This window comes from Manis javanica, chromosome 11 (genome assembly GCF_040802235.1).
Source record: "Manis javanica isolate MJ-LG chromosome 11, MJ_LKY, whole genome shotgun sequence".
In the NCBI taxonomy this organism is placed as follows: Eukaryota; Metazoa; Chordata; class Mammalia; order Pholidota; family Manidae; genus Manis; species Manis javanica.
In genome coordinates, this window is record NC_133166.1 from 13,025,871 (window position 1) to 13,046,980 (window position 21,110).

At 35.3% G+C, this 21,110-nt stretch overlaps 1 protein-coding gene across 2 annotated transcripts in view; it reads right to left on the minus strand.

Moving 5' to 3' along the window:
* ANKRD42 (ankyrin repeat domain 42) overlaps positions 1-21,110 on the minus strand; it is a 45,385-nt gene that overhangs the window by 18,159 nt on the left and 6,116 nt on the right. Inside the window, exons 3-8 of one of the 2 annotated variants that reach the window (XM_017653248.3) lie at positions 15,433-15,540; positions 12,091-12,210; positions 10,758-10,893; positions 7,562-7,762; positions 3,890-4,015; positions 376-481 (exon numbers count right to left, since the gene is read on the minus strand). In XM_017653248.3, the coding sequence (XP_017508737.3) occupies positions 376-481; positions 3,890-4,015; positions 7,562-7,762; positions 10,758-10,893; positions 12,091-12,210; positions 15,433-15,540 (797 nt within the window). Of the gene's footprint in view, positions 1-375; positions 482-3,889; positions 4,016-7,561; positions 7,763-10,757; positions 10,894-12,069; positions 12,211-15,432; positions 15,541-21,110 lie in introns of both variants that reach the window. The other variant, XM_017653245.3, reaches the window with a different exon arrangement.

A 21,110-nucleotide genomic window follows, 5' to 3' on the forward strand; every position in this document is an offset into this window, starting at 1 on the left:
ACAGGTACCACCATTTGTGTTGGACAATTCTTTGTTGTGCATCACTGTTCTGAGCATTACGTGACATTTAGCATTCCTGGACCTGACCTCACTAAATATTTCTGATGGTCTCCAGTCACTGTGACAACCCCCATCTTGACATTTCCAAACTCCCCTCCCGCCAGGCAAGGGGACAAAACCTCCCCCAAGTTGAGAATCACTGCTTTAGAGGGAAAGCTGATAGACTGTCAAATGTCAACGCAGATTGAAAATTGTCATTCCATCAGCATTTTGACTGAGTCCTATAATTCCATTAAATCTTCAGAGATGTCTGAGTATATACAGTATATGCAAAACTTTAAAAACAAAAGAAAGGAGCAAAGCAAATGGAGATACCTCTTAGCCACATCACTGGGTTTCTCCAATGCTTTGTTGGTAATATTGCTGTCTGCTCCCATTTTAATTAACCACTGCAAACACTCAATATGGCCTTGTCCAGCAGCTATAACAAACAAACAAATAAATAAATAAATAACCAGAAAAAAATTTTAGAAGTTATTACCAATAACAATTCTCTGAAATTTTAGGCGGTACCATTAAAAAGTACTTTCCTAAGTATTTATCCTTGCAATAAGCAACAAAAGTAGGTTGGGCAGATGTTATTTTCTCTATTTTATTTATTCATTCATTAGACAACACTTAATCAAATATTTATTGTGTTTAGCCCCTCTACAGCTATAACAATTGAAGCTCAAAGAGGATATTTAACATCACATAGCTAGGAAGTAATGAACTTGAAACTTTAATCTTGATTTTTCTAATCCTTTTCCATTGTTTGCTTGCTATTAACTCCTGTCCAGTCTTGTATCAGACCAGACTGTGAGCACAATCCAGCCGTAAGGACCCACACTGGCTTTGAAAATCTTGTGCCACCTTATGTAAAGAGCTTATACCTCTGGTCCTTAACAACTCAAACTTTACAGGCCCCTCACTGATTATCTAAACTATTTACCACCTTTTTCTAAATCTTGTCCTGAAAACATATGCCCTCAGTATTAATTTTCACCTCCACAATTCTGTTTATGTGTCTTCTTACATAGTGGCCATCACACAATTATGTGTTCTTCTAACTTTTACCCATCCTTCTAGGTCCATCTCAAGACTTGGGAAAACTATGAGAAAAAAACTAATAGACTTAAAAGATCTGAATTTAGGTCTACTAGACAGTGAGACTGGAGGACAGAACAGAACTTAACAAGTAGCTGGCACATATATAGATCCTTGATAAGTGTCTATACAGAGTTAATGAATGAAAAAATTAATTACTTCTGAACTGCCATGAACACTTCCTCAATAATTTAAACCTTAGCAACTTCCTCTGTTCCTCAATTCCTACTCCTGAGCTCCTATTGCATGTATTTTAACAACCAAACACTTTTCTCTACTAATTATATCATGACTTACACAAGTCTCTAGTTGTTCATGGTATAAGTATGTAGCCCCTTAACAGTAAGGTCTGGATCTCATGTCTCCATGGGGCAAGCACATGGGTGGCGCTGAGTAACATACCTCTGTAAAATGCACCAAAGAGTTGGAACTTTTGATATGACTTTGATGCCTCAAAAAGTGAATGTACCTCCAATACTGGCAACAGAGAGAAGACACAAAACCAGATTCAGTGGTGAAGCAACCCTATCACTACAGCCCTATGGCCCAGCTTACGAACGGTCTGTAAGAACTCTTCCTGCCCCTCTCTACTTGACTCAGAGCCATCTGCCAAACTCAAAATTGGCTCCTAAAGACCCTGAGGCTTCTCTCTCTCCTACAGAAAATCTAAAACCAGCCAATAAATATTACTACAGGATTCCCTGAACCTCTAGAAATAACCCCACTTCAAACAAAATAACAACACACTTTGTCTTTAAGAGTTTCAAAATCATATTTACGAGTCACAGATAATTGCAAGTTTTACTAAAATGAGTTTATAAGATAGAATAACGCAGCATTTCCGTTTTATTACACAGGTAATGTTTACAAAGTGGGGGGAGGGCCTAAGTAATTAATCTATAATAAAATACAACGAAACGATTTTTACCCAAGATCCTTACTGCATATTAATTAGAATATGTTGATTAGTTTGATCGGTGTTTTATAAAAGAACAAGATAAAATTATGCAGTGGCTAGAAATTTTTAAGAAATGATTTGATAATTATGACTTAAGAGCAAATGAAAGAAAGGAAAATTCATACTGGATTTAACAATCATTAAATGACTATGAAGAATGCCTCAATAGTAAATACTGCAACTTACTGAATTAAAGGAAAAGAAACAGATTGAAAAAATGTGGGAAACATGAATTAAATTATAAGGAGACATTAACTTTTATTTACCCAATTTGTATATGATATAAACATACAGACTTTTCCCCAGGAAAAGGCTAATGTACACAAAATGCTTCCTTCCCCAGCTGTAGTCACTCCTCACCCCTCCACCACACCATCTGATCCACCCCTGGCTCCCCGAGTCCTTAGGGATCAGACTGACAAGAGAAGGAGTGAAGGGCAAACCCCTCTGGTTCCTCCGTACATTCACCTTCCAACTTTTTCACCACAGCTGCATCCCAAACACCCGTTGCTGTATATCAATTAATGAAACTTAATTTATCATTACCCCAAAGATTCATTAGAAGCACCATGATTGACTCTATTTTTTGCTAGCGTCTAAATGATACCCCATATACACATTAGCAATAAAAACCAGTTATATATACGATAGGAAGGGGAGTTTTGCTCCAGGGCACCATATTAAAAAAAAAAACGTATTCACATTTTAAGTCTCCCCATTCACAAATCCCACGGTGAAGAACTTAACCCTCAGCAGCCAGTAGAAATACAAGGAGCAAGATTCTCTAAGTCTAGGGTAGTGTTTACCAAAGTGAGGACCTCTCTACATGGGAGAAACCCCCTTCACATTCCTTCCTTCTTCCTGCTCCACCCACACATTCTCTCTTATAAAACTACTGCTGTAATGATGCTTAGATTCTGTACTTGAAATCATTATGAATTGAACAAACTTTAATGATTTAGCTAAGAATCTAACTAACAGGAACATTAGCTGTGATTAGACTGCCAGAAGTTATTTAGAAAATAAAGTCCAATTCAGACATAAGATGATATTAATAAGCCTACCTTCTTTTTACTCTAAGACTTTTGTAAGAACTACCTGCCACCAGATTATAAGGAAATTTATTACATAAATATCACCAATGAAGCAGAATGGGAATATCAGGTACAGCAGGTTAAAGATTTTGGTTTTTATTTTATAAAAAATAAATAAGAATAAGTCCTAGAGTATATACTCCCTGTTTATTTGACAATTTGATAAAGTTTGATTAAAAAAAAGCAAAAAAACTGATTAATATTTTAGAATTCCACATGGAAGGAAGGAGAGTGCAGAGGAACGTGGGAGACATCTTGAAAATGTTCAAATCTAATGTCCATTGATATTTCTATAGAAATAAAAACATTTTTTGCAGAGTACAAGAAAATTCTGCTAATCCCTTTTTCTTAAGAGAGAGGGTTTTTGTTTGAGCATGAATTAATAGGTCATTTTTAGTCCAAAGAAAATGTTAGTCCTAAGAAACTTCTCTAGCAGTGAAATTCACTCACATGACAATGTCATAAGAGAATTTATATTGGAATTACTCTCAAATATGGTAATGTGTGAATGTCTGATGTCATAAAAGGAATACTGCACTTGAATTGAAAGTTGAGCTCTCTGTCTACCATGTAAGGTAGACTGATCCCCCTTAGGATATTAGGAAAAGTTTCACATTTTCATGTGTGGATAATTATTTTAAAAGACAACAATTGATTCAAAACTGAAAATGAAGCAGGAATCATAACTAACCTTTATGCATAGGAGTTGATCCATTATTATCACGTTCATTAATATTGATTACTCCATCTTCTAGTAATTTCTTAAGCACTTCCAGATCACCCTTAAAGGCAGCCACGTGACCTGGAAATGCTAAAGCTATGAATAAAAAATTCAGCATTTCAGTAAACACATGAGTTCCTTTTTTCTTTCCCTGCCTTATGCAGTCACATATTTCAGGTTTTAATATTAACTCAAGCATGAGAATTAGAATTAGTTGGGTCGATGCAATGACAAATAATAAAAAGAGAATCATAAAATAAGATTATTACTTGCTGTACAGTCCATCTACCCTTCAGGACCTCAAACATGTCACTAGTAGTATTGTACTAGAACTATTCTTAGCCATATTCCCTTTTTCCCTCAGACCTCCATGAAATATCAGATGGTCATTTTCAACCCTTTGTATAAAGATATATTTGGTCTCAAGTCCTACATTTGCACAGACCACTCCTTGTTTGTAAGGAATATGCACAAAGAGGATAAGAATATGTGTGTACGTATACAAATACAAACACATATATTACAAGTATGAAAATATCTGACCTACTGCCTAACACATAGTAAATACCTGATAAAATGTTCTTCATGATAACAACTACATATACTGAGCCCTTACTGAATTCTAGGCATGGTAGTAAGCACTTAGAAGGACTGCCTTATTTAACCCTCTTAACAACTCTGAGAAATAGCTATTCTCATTTTACACATGGAAAGGAAACAAGCTAGAATAGCCAAACAGTATTTTTAAAAGAACAAAGTTGAAGTCTTTCAGTATCTGATGCTGTCTTACTATAAAGCTAGAGTAATCAAGACAGTGTAGTGATGGTAAATAAACAGACATATCAACAAGACAGAATGCAAACACCAGAAATAAATTACACATATAGTTTTGACAGAACAGCCAAGATATTTCAGTGGGGAAAGGAAATTCTTTCCCAAAAAAATGGCTCTGGGACAAGTGGTTTTGTCTTTAAAAAATGTTTTAATCACTTTATTTCACTCAATCATAAAATTTAACTTGATGTAGATAAAAGATTCTGAATTAAAAAGTTAAAACTGTAAAATTTCTAAACCACATAGGAAGATATGGGGGGGACAAATATTTCATAATAGGACACAAAAAACATGACTTGTAAAAAAAACTGATAAATCGTACTTAATCAAAATGTAAAACTTTTACTCTTTGAAAGATACTGCTAAGAAAACAGGCAAGCTTCAGAATGGGGGGAAATATGTGCGATACATATATCTGACAAAATGTAAGGAATTGTCAGAATTCATAATGAGTAGATAAACAACCGAATTAAAAAATGGGCAAAAGAATTAAACAGACATTTCATGAAAGATACATGAATGTCCATATGAAAAGATGCCCAATATCATTAGTTACCAGGAAAATGAAGATTAAAACTAGAGTAAGATGACACTACACATCCATTAGAATGGTTAAAATAAAAACAGGCTGACCCTATCAAGTGTTGGCAGTTCCAGGAGCAACTTTGGAAAACAGTTTGACAACTTCTTAAATTAAATATACACCTATCATACCCCACTCTTAGATATTTATCAAGAGAAATGCAAACATATGTCCACATAATGCTCAGAGCAGTTTTATTAATAATATCCCCCAATTGGAAATTATCCAAATGCTCATCAGTAGGTGAACTGATAAAAACAAAATATGGCATATCTGTACAATGGGATACTATTCAGCAATTAAAAGGAATGAACAACTAATATACATAACACAGATGAATCTCAAAATGCTTCTGTTAGAAAATTCAAACTAATCTACAATGACAGAAAGCAAATCAGTGGTTATGTGGGGCCACGGTGAAAGGAAAGGTAAACTGGAAGAGGGTATGAAATAACCTTTGAGGTGATGGAAATGTTTTGTATCTTGATTGTGATGGTGGTTTCATGAGTGTATACATATGTCAAAACTCATCAAATTACACATTTTAAATGAACAGTCTATTATATGTATATATGCAATCAACTTTAATAAATTTGATTTTAGAAAAAATATCATAAAGTAAAAAACAGGCCACAGGTGAGAGAAAATATCTGTATCAGATAAAAATTAATAAAGGATTGGTATGGAGACTATATAAAGAACTCACATTACTTAGAAAATATGATTTTTTAAAGGACACAATTTTTTAAGAGGGAGAAAGGTATAGGCAGGCAAATCATAGAAAAGAAAACTAGAATAGCCAGTAACTTTATGAAAGGATGTTCAACCACATTAGTAATCAAGAAAATGCAAATCAAACACAAATAAAACCTTTTCATACCTAACCAATGGGCAAAACTTTTAAAGTCTGACAATACTGAATATTGTTTCTCTGTGAGTTCTAACCAGTTTGCTAATGAGAGTCTAAATTTCCGTAACCACTGTGATAAAGAATGTAGCAAACCTATTTATACTGAAGATGGACATATCCCACCAAGCCAAACCTAAAGCAGAGTTTTCCAGTTATGTACAAGGCAGAGCTCTTAACTCCCAGTCTTCAGAGAAGATAGGCAATACCTCAAGAAGACTCATTCAACAACCCCAGTGTGCCACAAATATCTTTCTCTATATGGGCTACATGTAGAAAAGCTAGGGAGGCATGCCTCTAAAGAATCTCTTATCCATGTACAAATGGAGACATGTACAACAATATACATTACTACACTGACTGTAATAGTGAAAGCTGTAAACAATCTAAATGTCAAACTGAGGAATGGATAAATAATGTTTCTTATAAAATGTAACACTGCAAATGCTTGAAAAAAATAAATTAGTATATATCTATCAACTAATCTCAAAAACATAATATTTTTATGAAAAGCAAATCATAGAAGCATACATATTGTTTTATGCCATTTTATAAAGTTTTGGAAGTTTCAAAGACTGCTACTTGTCCACTAAAATCTCCTTCCTTCAATAGTATATCAGCTGCAACTCAGATGAATCTTCCCTAGGTACTTAATTCTCCAAGCTTCCTTGCAGCTAGGTATGGTCATGTGACTAAACTCTTGCCAAAAGAATGTTAGCAGAAGTGACAAGTACAAAATAGACCTTGAAAATGACTGCTCCTAGGTTTATACTCTTGCCCTCTCCCAACCTCCTGCTGAATTAGCAGCAACTAGAGAGAAAAAGTACAGAAGATCCCAGGTCCCTAAATGACTACATAGAACTGGCATATAAAAGAAATATACTTCTATATTATTTAAGCTGCTAAGTTTTAGGATTTTTTATAGTAGTTTAGTCTATGACTCTAAGAGGACATAAAACAATATTGTATATTTTTGTGAGTACATATATACTAAATATAAAACCATAGAATGGAATTATGTATCCAAAACAATGGTTACCTCTAAGGAAGAAAAAAAGGGAATGGTATTAGGGAAAGAGATCCAAGAAGCTTCAACTGTATCTACAATATTTTATTCTTAAATCCAGTGGTACAAAGAATGTTCATTACATTACACTATATTTCTGCCTACAAATTTCATAATAAGAAAAGAATCTGGATGAATATGTGGACAATAATATGTAACATATTTTCATGTAACATTTGCCTAACTTCTTTCTTTTCTTTTTCCATTTATTCTACTTATTAAATGCTAAAACATTTCAGATTTATTACTTACCTTCCTGATCTTTTGGATCATTTCCTTCATACTCAGCCCCCTGGATAAACTGTAAAATGTTCTTCTTAAAGAACCTCTGGGCCAGGTCCATAACATTTTCTCCATTATCATTGAAGGCTTTTAAAGCTTGTGTTGTATTGCTCATTCTACTGAGTAGGAATTTAAAACAGTGAAGGTGGCCTTCCATGGCTGCTAAGTGAACTATAAGTGAGAAAAAAAAAAGAATTTAGTTTTTAAACTGGCCATAAAAATACCTTGGAAAAAGAAATAACACACTGGCCCTAATCCTCATAGGGAAATGACCATCCCTGCCCTATATAACAGGGTCGTAGTCTCGGCAAGGATTAACAGACCTTTTCTCCAGCCTACATATCCTGACTCAGCCTTCTAGTCATGCCAAAAGCAATAGACCAAATGCTTGAATGGTTACACTGACTGTGAGTGTAGAGAGGCTGAGGGTCACCAAAAGGCAGGCCCCAGAAAATTTTCTTGGAACGTGATATCCCAATTATGCAGCTTATAATTACATGAGAAAATACTTGCTATGTAATATAGGTGATAAATGGAGATATAAATTTTAATATTTGGGGAAAAAGTGGAAGAAATAAACCAAAATAGTCACTATACAAATATGAATGATGTTATTTTTACCACTGTGTATTTTTCCACTTCTCCATAAACTATTATTATTTTTATTATAAACAAGAAGACTGGATCAAAAATGCAGACTAAACATGCATACTACCTCACCATTTCTACTCTAAATCCTTAAAAATAAAAGATACTTTTCAAAGCCGTAAAGGAGTAGAAAAACAAACAAGAACACCTTGAACAGACAAGAAATATTAAGGAACCCCTGAAAGAGAATATATTGAATCAGACTGAGGGAGAGCTACACCCAAAATCTACAAATAATGGGAATGGTTCTGGGGTACTTTCCTGAAATGTTCTTTCCTCGGGATATCCACAATATGCTCCCTCAACACCTTTAGGTCTTTATCCAACTGCCATCTCTTCAGTAAAGGCTTCCAAGACCTTCCCTGACACTACTTTAAACTTCAACCCCTCTAACACTCCCTTTTCTATTTTATCCAAACACGTATCCGTATTTAACATAATATATGTTTTTTTCACTCATTTTTGTTATTGTCTGTGTCCCCCTTACCACCACATGAAGGCGACTTTGGTCTGTTTTATTTGCTTTGATATCCCTAGCACCTAGAAAAGGGACTAACACATAGTAGATGCTCAATAAATGAAGGTTGAATTAATAGTTTTTTAAGAGGTTTGAATACAAGCAGTCTAATCCTGAAGCTACATTCTGAACCTCCACATCATGCTATTTAAAAATATACTATACATGGTTATAAAATAATTATACATGTTTAAAGAAATAAAAGTTTGATCTTTTTTTAATTAGCAGACAACAAAAAGAGACTTTACAAAAATGATCAGGCATATTAAATAAAAAAGTTAAATAAAAATGAAATTTCCTCCAACTTTGTATTACAGAAAAGTCCAAGTAGGTTAGAGATCTTAATGTGAAAGTAAAATAATAAAATTTCTTGGAAAAATACAAAACAATGTATGCATGACCATAGAGTAGGGAAAGAATTTTTTAACAGGGATCTAAAAGCACTAACCATAAAGGCAGAGCTTACTAAACTGAACTACATTAAAATTAAAACCTCTATTCACCAAAAAATACCTTAAAAAATGAAAAAGCAAGTCACAGAATGGAAAGGATACTTGCAACACATGTAAATGACAAAGAGCTTGTATCTAGAATATATAAGGCATGCCTACAACTCAATAAAAAATAGGCAAAAGATTTGAACCAGTACTTCAAAAAAGAAAATAACCAAATGGCCATTAAACATATGAAATGATGTTCTACAACTTTAGTCATCAGGGAATATGTAAATTAAAACCACAATGAGATATTACTATATGCCTCAAAAGTGACTAAAACTAAAAAATCCAATAACATCAAGTGTTAATGAGAAAGTAGAGCAACTACTTCAAAAGTTTTAAATACTGCTCATGGATGTATGAATTGATAATATCCACTTTAAAAATCAAAAGAAGCCAGACACAAAAGAGTATCAGTTTATTATTCTAGTCCAGAGAGTTCAGAAAGAGAAAAATACTGATTTTTATGTTAGAAGTCAAGGTAGTGATTAACTTTGGAGGTTGGTAGTAACCGGAAAAAGGACATTAATGAGATTATTTCATTTCTTGGTCTGGCTATTGGTTACAGAGAAGTGTGCATTTGTAAAATTCAATGAGTTATACTTTTGGATTGGGCACTTTCCTGTTTTCATGTTATACTTCAATTTAAAAATCTATTTTAAAAAAGAAAGAGAAAGAGAGTGGAATACTCCTTTCCAGAAAAACAAATATTGGGAAAGTTCATACTAATAGACCTTTATTAAATGAACACTAAGGAATGTACTTCAGAAAGAAGCAAAACAGTCCCAGATAGCAGTGTAAAGGATGGAAGCTGAGGCCAGGGAGGTGGGTACAAGCCCACTAAGGTCCGGCATGCCAAGCTAAGGAATCAGAGCTCTATAGGGATCTAGGGAGTTTTTTAAGTAACAAAGTGATTTGATGAACCCAATTCATATTATTGTGCCTGAACTTCCCCTTCATTTGTTTGCTGCTTAAGATTCCATTAAGACATAATTCAAGCATCATTTTCAGTAACCCTCTACTCTCACTGTGATCTATCACTCTTCCAAATTTCTTTAACATTTCATAGAAGAGGTGTTTAGAGTATCAGTTTCAACTGGCCAGTTGACTGCAGGTGAGACAACTGCAGTTTGAAAATGAACTGAAATACATTAGTGTCCACTATTTACACTTTTTTTTAAGTAGTCTGTGGAACAGACATGTGAAATTTAAAAAATAGTTAATACTAGACAGTGGATGAAGGAAACAGCTAATGGGAAGAGTAAATCCAAGTTTAATTTTACCAATTTCTCTTTTACCAATATGGTTTCAGAAAAAAAAATCAGTCACACAACAGGTACATAGCAGAGGCATAATATGAGATAAAAAATGTTCATGTCAACATATTTACTGCTTTAGTTTTGTAAGGGGCTAATTAAAATAATGACAGTTTAAATTTCTGAACATGACCAAACATTTTTAGTTAACATTAATGAAAAAACAAAGTATTTGCTTTTGTGAATACTTGGAAGGTTTCCATTGTAGTCCACATCTTCTATGCCGCATCCCCATTTAACTAGAAGTTGCAAACAGCCAAGCCGTCCATGAAAAGCTGCATAATGTACAGGTTTCCATTCTCTCTTATCAGTCACGCTGGGATCCTAGAAGTAACATTCACAAGGATTCAGTTTCTTTCCATTTTATAGGGGAAACACTAAAGTCTAGTACCTTCAGTTTGCAAAGAATTGAAGGCTGTTCTTAAAACTATAAGGCAAACCCTAAATATAATAGAAAAACTTACTGCAACCACTGATTTGAACATACAAGCTGGTACGATACTAATGAAATTATAGAACAGTCTTTTTAAAAAGAACATAACTAGTCAGATAAAAAGAGCTTTTAAAAAGGAACATAGAGGTGGGTCCAAGCATAGGGGATACATGAAACAAATGAAAGGAAAAAAATTAGTGAGAATGTTTAATATCTTGATCTGGGTGACAGTTACATGAATATGTACACATGTCAAAATTTGGCAAGCCATACAGTAAAATGTGTGCATTTTTTGTATGTACCTCAATATAAAAAATTTTTAGTGCATTTTTTCGAACTCTAGAAATATTTTTAAAAATAAATAGGAACTTAACTAGTCATTTCACAGGTCATAGTTTCCTAACCAATAAAATGAAAGGGATAGATTCATATGATTAAATCATATCTTTGAGAGCAATGAACAAAGAGTTACTGAAAAAATACATACTAGGTTTTTTCATTTTTTCTCTAACTATAGAAACACCAGCTCTTACCATAATATTTTCAAAATAGGTAGTTCTTTTCTTATAAGCAGTTAGTTTTATAAATGTATAGAAGTACTAAAGTACCATCTTATACAACAGAAACTAATATAATAGATGTCAATTATAATTCAATAAGAAAGTTTTTCTATAACTACTGGATAATATAAAAATTAAATATTGCAATAAGTGAAATTTGTGGAGCTATAAATCACTTTCTAAATGAGTGTATAAAATAAGAGTTGCAAAAGAAACACAGGTGAACACAGAGAAACTCAGAAAGATTTACAATCACTGGTCAAGATGTGTTTGGAAGCTTGAGAACCTTCCCAGTTATACCTCTGAACGGACACGGAGAACCCAAAGCCTCTGAAATACTCTGTACTCCCAAACTATTATCTAAATTATTGGTTCCAGGTTTAAAGATGGAAAAGCTACAGAGAGAGATCAAATTACTTCCCTAAAGTCACGTAAGAGATTTAAAAGTCAGGAAGAGAAAACCAGACAAACAAATGCTACTCCATCTATGTTATTTTACGTTCTCACATAGTAACAGGAATCCCTCACCACTCCACTTCGGAGCATTATTTGTAAAGTGAAAGAATGTCCATGTGTTGCAGCAAGGTGTAAAGGAGTGCATCCATGATTGTCCTGTGCTGCCAGATTTGCTCCATTGATTGTAAGAGCCTATAAATACAGAAATAAAAATGAATTTACATGAATATAGATGTTAAATCTATAGATGTCATATATAATCTCTTTATATACAGACAGATGTTAAATGCTGAAGCAGATTATTTAAAGATAAGCAATTTTTATTAACCTATAGCTAAATTATTATATATGTTCTTACATATGTGCCACAGGCAAAACAAAGTGTGAGAAATTCTTAGCTAATCCTGAGAGCCTTTTTAATGTTGCCTAGGAGACATTTATAATACCTAATTTCATATTGATTTGAGTATGTACATACAATTTATAAGGTACTTTTAATGAGCACAGATTAATAACCAGTTAAATATCTTAAAGTTAAGCTAATAAAACTGAAAATTAAACTTACACAATTTCAAAAGCAGAATCTTTTATTAACTGGGTTTTGAATACAATAAAAAGAGTCTAACTTAACTCTCTTATTACACTATTATAAATAAATCTGAAGATTCCTTTTTTTTTATCCCCTCTTTTTCTTCCTCCTCCACTCTTTATATATTAGGTGTCATATTCTGTACTCTTTGTATATCCCTTGACTAACTTTGTGGGTAGCTGATTTAATTTTACATTTGGTTAGTATTTAATTGTGTATTTCCTTTACTGTGTTTTATTTCCTACACTGTGACAACTATTTAGCCTTAGGAACACTTTCACCTAGAGCAGTCCCTTTAAAATACATTGCAGAGATGGTTTCTGAAAGGTAAACTCCCTCAACTTTTGCTTATCTGGGAATTGTTTAATTCCTCCAAATTTAAATGATAATCTTGCTGGGGAGAGTATCTTCATTTGAGGCCCTTCTATTTCACTGAATTAAATATATTACGCCACTCCCTTTTGGCCTGTAAGGTTTCTACTCAGAAGTCTCATGGGTAGCCTGATGGATTTTCCTTTGCAGATGATCTTTTTTTTCTCTCTGGCTGTTTTTAATACTCTGTCCTTGTCCTTGATGTTTGCCATTTTAATTATTATATCTCTTGGTGTTGTCTTTCTTGGGTCCCTTGTGTTGGGAGATCTGTGCACTTCCATGGTCTGAGAGACTCTCCTTCCCCAGTTGAGGAAGTGTTCAGCAGTTATTTCTTCAAAGACATTTTCTATCCCTTTTTCTCTCTCTTCTTCTTCTGGTACCCCTACAATGGGAATATTGTTCCATTTTGATTGATCACACAGTTCTCTTAATATTCTTTCATTTCTACAGATCCTTTTTTCTCTCTGTGCGTCAGCTTCATTGTATTTCTCTTCTCTAATTTCTATTGCATTTACTCTCTCCTCTACCTCTTCTAATCTGCTTTTAAATCCCTCCATTGTTTGTTTCATTTCAGTTACTATCTATGTCCCTCCTGAATTTGTCCTTAGCTCTTGAATATTTTTCTGTAGCTCCATTAGCATGCTTATGACTTTTATTTTGAATTCTTTTTCAGGAAGATTGGTGATTTCAATTTCACTCAGCCCTCTTTCTGGTGTTTGAGGGATTTTGGATTGAACAAGGTTCTTCTGCATTTTCATAATTCTATTGCATAGTGGGAAATATTAGGTTTGTGTAGATGGCATCATCTAGTGCCCAGAAACCCTGCTCTTTGGAGCTGCCCTGTACCTGGAGAGATGGCAGTGGAGTGGTTGCAGGCGAGGAGAACAAGTGCCTGCTGGGTGGACAAAGCCCTTTCCTGCTTCCCGGCCATAGTGCCTGCCTCCGCTGTCAGGACCAGTGAGCCGTGCACAGGGAGCAATCTCTGCATTAATCCCCTAAGATGCCATGGGCAGGGCTGCCTTCCTACTGGTCTGGAGTGATGGCGGTGGTCACAGGCAAGCAGTACAGGGGCCTGCTGGGAGGACAAAGCTCTTTCCTTCTTCTTGACCACAGTGTCTGCCTCTGCTGTCAGAGCCTGTTAGCCACATGCAAGAGGAAGCCTCTGCATTAAGCTGTGTAGGTGCTGTAGGCAGGGCTGCGCTCCGGCTGGTCTGGAGCAATGGCAGGGACAGCAGGTTTGCGCACAGGTGCTGGCAGGGAGGAAGAAGCAGCAGGCTGCTTATCACAGTGAGGGGCCTCAGGGCTGCATTGCCAGCCAGGGGGATGGAGCACCTGAAGCTCCTGAAAGTTCCCAACCTGCTGGGCTGAGTGTGCCATGATGATTTTGTCCACCTGTTCCATCTCCTAAACCCTTGCCCCTTTAGTAGCCCTCTCACTGTTGGGAAGTCTTTCAAAGTGCCCACTTTTCTTTTGTCCCAGGGCAGCTGGTTGTGGAACCTGTTCGCAGTCTCAGTCTCTGACTTTGTTTTTCAGCCCCTCTAATCTCCAGAGCACCATGCAATGTCAGTTTGTGCTCCGAACAGATCAAGAGGACTGGGTATTTAGCAGTCCTGGGATTCTACTCCCTCCCTGCTCTAATTCTCTTCCTCCCACCAGTGAGCTGGAGTTGGGGGAGTGCTCAGGTCCTGCCAGGTCGCAGCTTTTTTAGTTTACCCTTTTCCATGAGATGTTCTCTCCTCCCAGATGTAGACTGGCTGGTACAACTTATCTCTGGTCACCGTTTAGGAATAGTTATATTTGCTGTATTTTCATAACATATGTGGTTTTGGGAGGAGATTTCCACCTCACTTCTCATGCCACCACCTTTTTTCCTCCTCCCATTTATGATTTTTCTATCTCCTCCTAAATTCTTCAGTTCTTCTCATCTGTACTTTTCATCAGAACCTTAATATAGACTGTGCTTTATATTGTTTTGTATCCAACTTAGCAGAACTCCTGTCATTTCAAACAGAATCTCAGGCTTTTTATAGGCAGGGACTATTTGCTTATATGCTTCTTCACTCCTCCAAATTTCAGTCAATGTCATTAAACTGATTTAATATAGTTACTCTAATAACAAGATCCTGCCACATAGTAATGTATAACTGGCCAGGAAATACATTAAATAAGGAATTTAGTCATTGCAAGCTATAAAGATGATAATCTGGGCACGACTGTGACATCTCTTAAAACAGCCCAAATACATAGCCAACTACTTCAGAAATAAAAGGATCTCTGGGTTTATACAGTCTGCTGGTACCAAAATATGAGTCATAGAATCCAGTAAGTTCTTGTTTAGAACACAGAACTAAATCTATGAGATCAAGTTATTAGAATAAAAGCCATAGCCAAACAGAACTATGTTAACAAAATTAAACTCACTGAATTAAGAAAAAGTAACCAGTTATTATTACCTGCATACAAGCATCCTGACCCCTGATGGCAGCTATGTGAGCTGCTGTCCAACCTTGTGTGGTTACTTGTGCAATATCTGCTCCATGCCAGAGGAGCCAATGAAGACACTAAATTAAGAAAATAACCATGTTAACAAGTGATGAGGCAGATATTTGTAACATTTTCATCTTTTAAACATAGTCTATCATTGTGAAATACTACAGACTAAAAAGCATCATAAGTGGGCCAGTGTAAGAACAAAGGCACAAGCACAATAATAATACAGTAGGGAGCTGTGGCAAAATGGAGGTCACGTTCCTTGTCCATAAGCTGCCAATGCTACTCAACCCCAGCCAGTTGTTGCTATGAGTGAAGTGTTGATCTTATGTTTGACTAGTACAGCTGTGCATGCCAAATAAAATATATCTGCAAGTCAAATTCACTCAATGAATGCCAGTTTGCAACTTCTGCCATAGATCTTTAAATAGGTCCAGAAGATTCTATATCAGAGGAAACACTGTTATTCTGATGATACTCTCCAAAAAATAATAATAAGCAGCTTATTTAAAAAGAGGCAGCATGGTCAAATACATCTTCAATTAAGATTTTTTAAAATTAATCTAAGCCTCAATAGAATATAATACCAGAAGTCTGTGCTATATACAATGTTACTGACTTTATATGTTCAAGTTTGTAGATTCTACTGTCAAGGAGTTTCTTTCTTTTTAAAAGAATTGATTGTTTCATTGGGATACACTGTCACATCAGTCACAGCCATATCATTTGTTGAATAGGCTTATTATTTAGATATCATTTACCTGTCACAAAGTTTAGTGGATGATAAAACATGGAGAAAAAACAAAGCTTAACCTCACCAACAATCACAGTAAATCTTTCATTTATTCAACAAATAGTTATGAAGAGACTACAATATGCTAACACTGTTCAGGCACTGGAGATAAAACTACTGTAAACTTTCATGTACAGGGTTTTTATTTCTCCTGGGTAAATATGTGGAAGATTGTTGAAACATAGGTAAGTAAATGTTCAACTTTATAAGAAACTGAGAAACTGCTTTCCAAAGTGGCTGTACTGTTTTACATTTCTGCCAGCAATGTGTGAGAGTCCCAGTTGCTCCGCATCCTTGCCAATACTTGGTACTGTCATATTTTTGTTTTTGTTTTTGTTTTGACATTCTAATAAGTATACAGTGGCATCACTGTGGTTTTAATTCATATAACCCTAATGGCTAATGATGTTGAACATGTTTTCATGTGCTCAATTGCCACTTATATGTCCTGCTTGAGAAAATGTCTATTGAAGTCTTTTGCCTATTTTTTAATTGGGTTTTTGTTTTCTTACTATTGAGTTACTTACTATATAAGACTCTTCTTATATTCTGACCATAAGTTCTTAGTCAAATGTATGATTTGTAAAGATTTTTCTCCTGTTTTCTTCTAGAAGTTTTATAAGGTTAAGTTTTACATTTGTTTATGATCTCTTTTCAGTACATTTTTACATATGGTACCAAGAAGAGTTGAGGTTTATTTTCTCACATATGACTATCCAATTGTGCCAGCACAATTTAGTGAAAATTCTGTCTGCTCTTTGTTGGATTTCATTTGCATCTTCAGAAAAATCAACTGACCAATCAGCAGAACTTCAGAAATACCTAAGTGAGGAGCTTGGCAAATCCTCTCCAAGAAGTAACTAGACAAAAGTTGTCAAAAGCAACCATTTAAAGACTTTGGAAATTGACCAAAGTCATAAAACAAAATAAGAAACATTTATTCTAGAAAATCTTCTGAATCTCAGTATGAACAGGGTGAGTCTATAACGTTTTAGTTTGAGACTGCCTCCATCTGCATGGTGCACAAGTTCTACCCTGGTGAAGGAACTGAAAATTCCATGCCCAGACACATGGTCCAAAACAATTCCAATCCTCAGTGGTCAAAGATCTGGGAAAGACAACATTAGAGCTAGCCTGAAGTCACAGTACTGCTTGGGGAAAACAAAAAAACTAAAGACCACTTAGAAAATTAATAGAAAAATCCAAGAAATAAGGCAGCCAAAATGGGCCTTACTAAGATTCACACTTATTCATTGTAATCCAAATGGCTGAGCACATGTACAAAGTTGCTCACAGGCTGATTTGTATACTGCTTGGACTTTGAAAACATTTTCCAAGCCACACACAGACCAATAAGCAAAAGATGGAATTCTTACTGGCTCAAGGTATTAAAGCATAATCTCTGATCAGTCACTGGATGACTGCTAAGCTATGGTGACCCAGAAATGACTCCTAGGAAACCAGGCTTAAAAATAATAACAAGAACAAAAAAGTAAAAAAGCAAAAAAACTGAGCTGTGGCCTCACACTATTGGGAAGAGACTCCACACAATTTAACCAGGCAATTCAACAAACAAACACACAGCAACAAGCATCTCTGGAAAGGGTGGGGGCAAGAGGATCAGAATTCAAAGTTGCTACAATATAGAATCAAAATTGTCCAGTCAAACTAAAAAATGAAGAGATAGACAAAGAAAACAAGGACACATAATCCATACACAGGAAAGAAAGTAATCAATAGAAACTACCTCTGAGAAGGTCCAGATGTTGGACTTATCAAGACTTCAAAGCAGCTATTATTAGAGAACTAAAAGAAACTATTTTGAATGGAAGTATAGCATAGGAAATATTGCTCACAATATTGTGAAATAATTGTATGTTGGCAGATGCTAACTATATTTATCATGGTAGCATTTAATAATGTACATAATTTATGAATCACTAAGTTATTCATCTGAAATCAATATAATATTATATATACACTATATTTCAATAAAAATGTTAATTGATATTTTTAAAAATTAAAGGAAAGTATGATGATAATGACTCATCAAATAGAAAATATAGGTAAAGAGAGAAATTATTTTTTACAAAGGAAATTCTGGAAGTGAAAAGTATGTTGCTACAGGGGCTCAGTAACTGATTTCACCTGAGAAGAAAAAAACTGAAGTCTAATAAAACACAGCTTTCACCAGTTGTTAACTTAGTGATTATTTCATACTATCAACATAAGTACAAAAATCTCAAGAAATTTCAAAAAGGACAAAAAAACATAAAAGTGTTAATGCAGTACTCAAGTAAGAGAATTAGGAGATGACCTTCAAATGGGAAGGTAGAAAGTTTCAAAAACCTTTCAGTTCAGATTTATTTTTGTTAAAATTCAACAAATATTTCTTAAACATATTCTATGCACTATGCTAGAAACTAAAAATATAAATATAAGTTTAATTCAACAAATTCAGCAGCAATTTAACAAACATTTATTGAGAACCCACAATATGACTCCAATATGGCAGATACAATGCTAGATGCTGTGAATAAAAAAAATGAATAAAACCCAAATGGTACTTTCAAAGAGCTCAAAATCTAGCAGAATCAATTCAATGTGTAAACACAATTTTTTAAATACGTGTAAGACTTAGGGGAAGCACTGAGGAGAAAGTAGGTAATTGGGGGATACTGAGAGGGAAACACAGGAGGTCTTGCCAAGTAGGTGCTGCCTGATCTGGATTTCAACCAGGTAACCAGTGTGAAGAAATGGGACTAGACAGATTAAACAGCAAGCACAAAGCCTATAATAACATGAAACAGTTGATTCATTTGGGAAATGGTAATAATTATTAGTACTATGCCTAAAACCAGTATGATGGGAGATGAGGTTGGAGAGATAAGTTTACCATATTGAATAGCTTGAATTTTATCCTACAGGGATAGGGAGTCACTACAGCAATTTAAAGAAGCTTGTAAGTAATATTAGGTTTAGTTTTAGACAGACAAGTTTGTATACCAACTATGAACTAGAAGTGGATGAGACATAAAAGAAGGCAGTAGCTATGAGGATGGAGAAGACAAACTCAACAGATAAAGATGGAAGAGAATCACCTGACCTAGTGATCAGTTCTCACTATACCAAGGGCACCTTCATCTAGACAAATGCTGATATTGTTTTGCTTCTATATAAAATTGAGACAACTCAACAATGATGCAAAGGTCATTAACCTGGAAAACTAAGAAGGGAGGGGAAAGAATAATGGCTTTAGATCAATTGAATTTGAGATGCCAGTCAGATACACATGAGCTATTGATCAAGCGTCTGACACATAAGCCAGAATTCAAAAGAGAAAGCAAATCAATGAATTGCTATGTAGAAGTGATAAAGCCAAGGAAGTCTAAAAGACTGCCTGGACAGAGAATATAAAGTGGGAAAGAGAAGGCCATTGGAAGATTCATAAAGAATACCTATATTTATAGAGTAGGCAGGGTAGGTTAACCAAAGACTGAGAGTAATCAAAGAGGCTCAAAGGATACTAGGAAAGAGAGAAAATAAATGGTACATCCAGAAGTCCTACCCTATAGAATAGAGCAGGGAAAATCAGTATTCCTTCCTCTTTTCAAAATCATCAAAAGAAAAGCAAGAAGAAGAAGAAAAACCCCATCTCTGATGAAAGTAGGAGACATCTGAAACCACAAAACAAATGGGAAAGCTGCCAAAGTGTAGATCAAACAAGGACGTGGGAGGAAACAGCAGAGAAAATACCCTCCAGGGGCTGCAAGCACAGTAAGACACGTCAGGGCACATTTCTCCCAGGAGAGCAGAAGCCACTAAAAGGCCAAAGCAAAAGTTATTTGCAACAGTTCACATGGGGCACAAAAGTAGTGAAGAAAGATTCTCTGAACCAGATTTGGTTCCAAGAAGCACAGAAGCACAAATAAACAATAAACCACACTAGAACCACAAAAGACCCCAAATAACCAAAGCAATCCTGAAAAAGAAGAACAAAGCTTGGGTGCTTACACTCCCTGACTTCAAGATCCACTACAAAGCCACAGTAATCAAAACAATTTGGTACTGGCACAAGAACAGACCCATAGATGAATGGAACAGAATAGAGCCCAGATATAAATCTAAGGTCATTTAATATTGACCATGAATATACAATGGAGAAATGACAGCCTCTTCAACAACTGGTGTTGGCAAAATTGGACAGCTACATGTAAGAGAATGATGCTGGATTATTGTCTAACTCCATATACAAAAGTTAACTCGACATGCATCAAAGACCTGAATGTAAATCATGAAACCATAAAACTCTTAAAAGAAAATATGGTCAAAACTCTCGTGAATACAAACATGAGCAACTTGTTCCAGAACACATCTCCTCGGGCAAGGGAAACAAAGACAAAAATTAGCAAATGGGACTACATCAAACTAAAAACCTTCTGTATGGCAAAGGGCACCATCAGTAGAACAAAAAGGCATCCTACAGTATAGGAGAATATATTCATAAATGACTCACCTAATAAGGGGTTAACATCCAGAATATATAAAGAACTCATATGCCTCAACACCCAAGAAATGAATAACCTGATCAAAAAATGGGCAGAGGACCCGAACAGACACTTCTCCAAAGGAGAAATACAAATGGCCAACAGGCACATGAAAAGCTGCTCCACATCGCTAATCATCAGAGAAATGCAAATTAAAACCACAATGAGATATCACCACACACCAGTTAGAATGGCCACTATCCAAAAGACAAGAAACAGCAAATGCTGGTGAGGATGCAGAAAGGGGAACCCCCCTACACTTTTGGTGGGACTGCAAATTGGTGCAACCACTGTAGAAAGC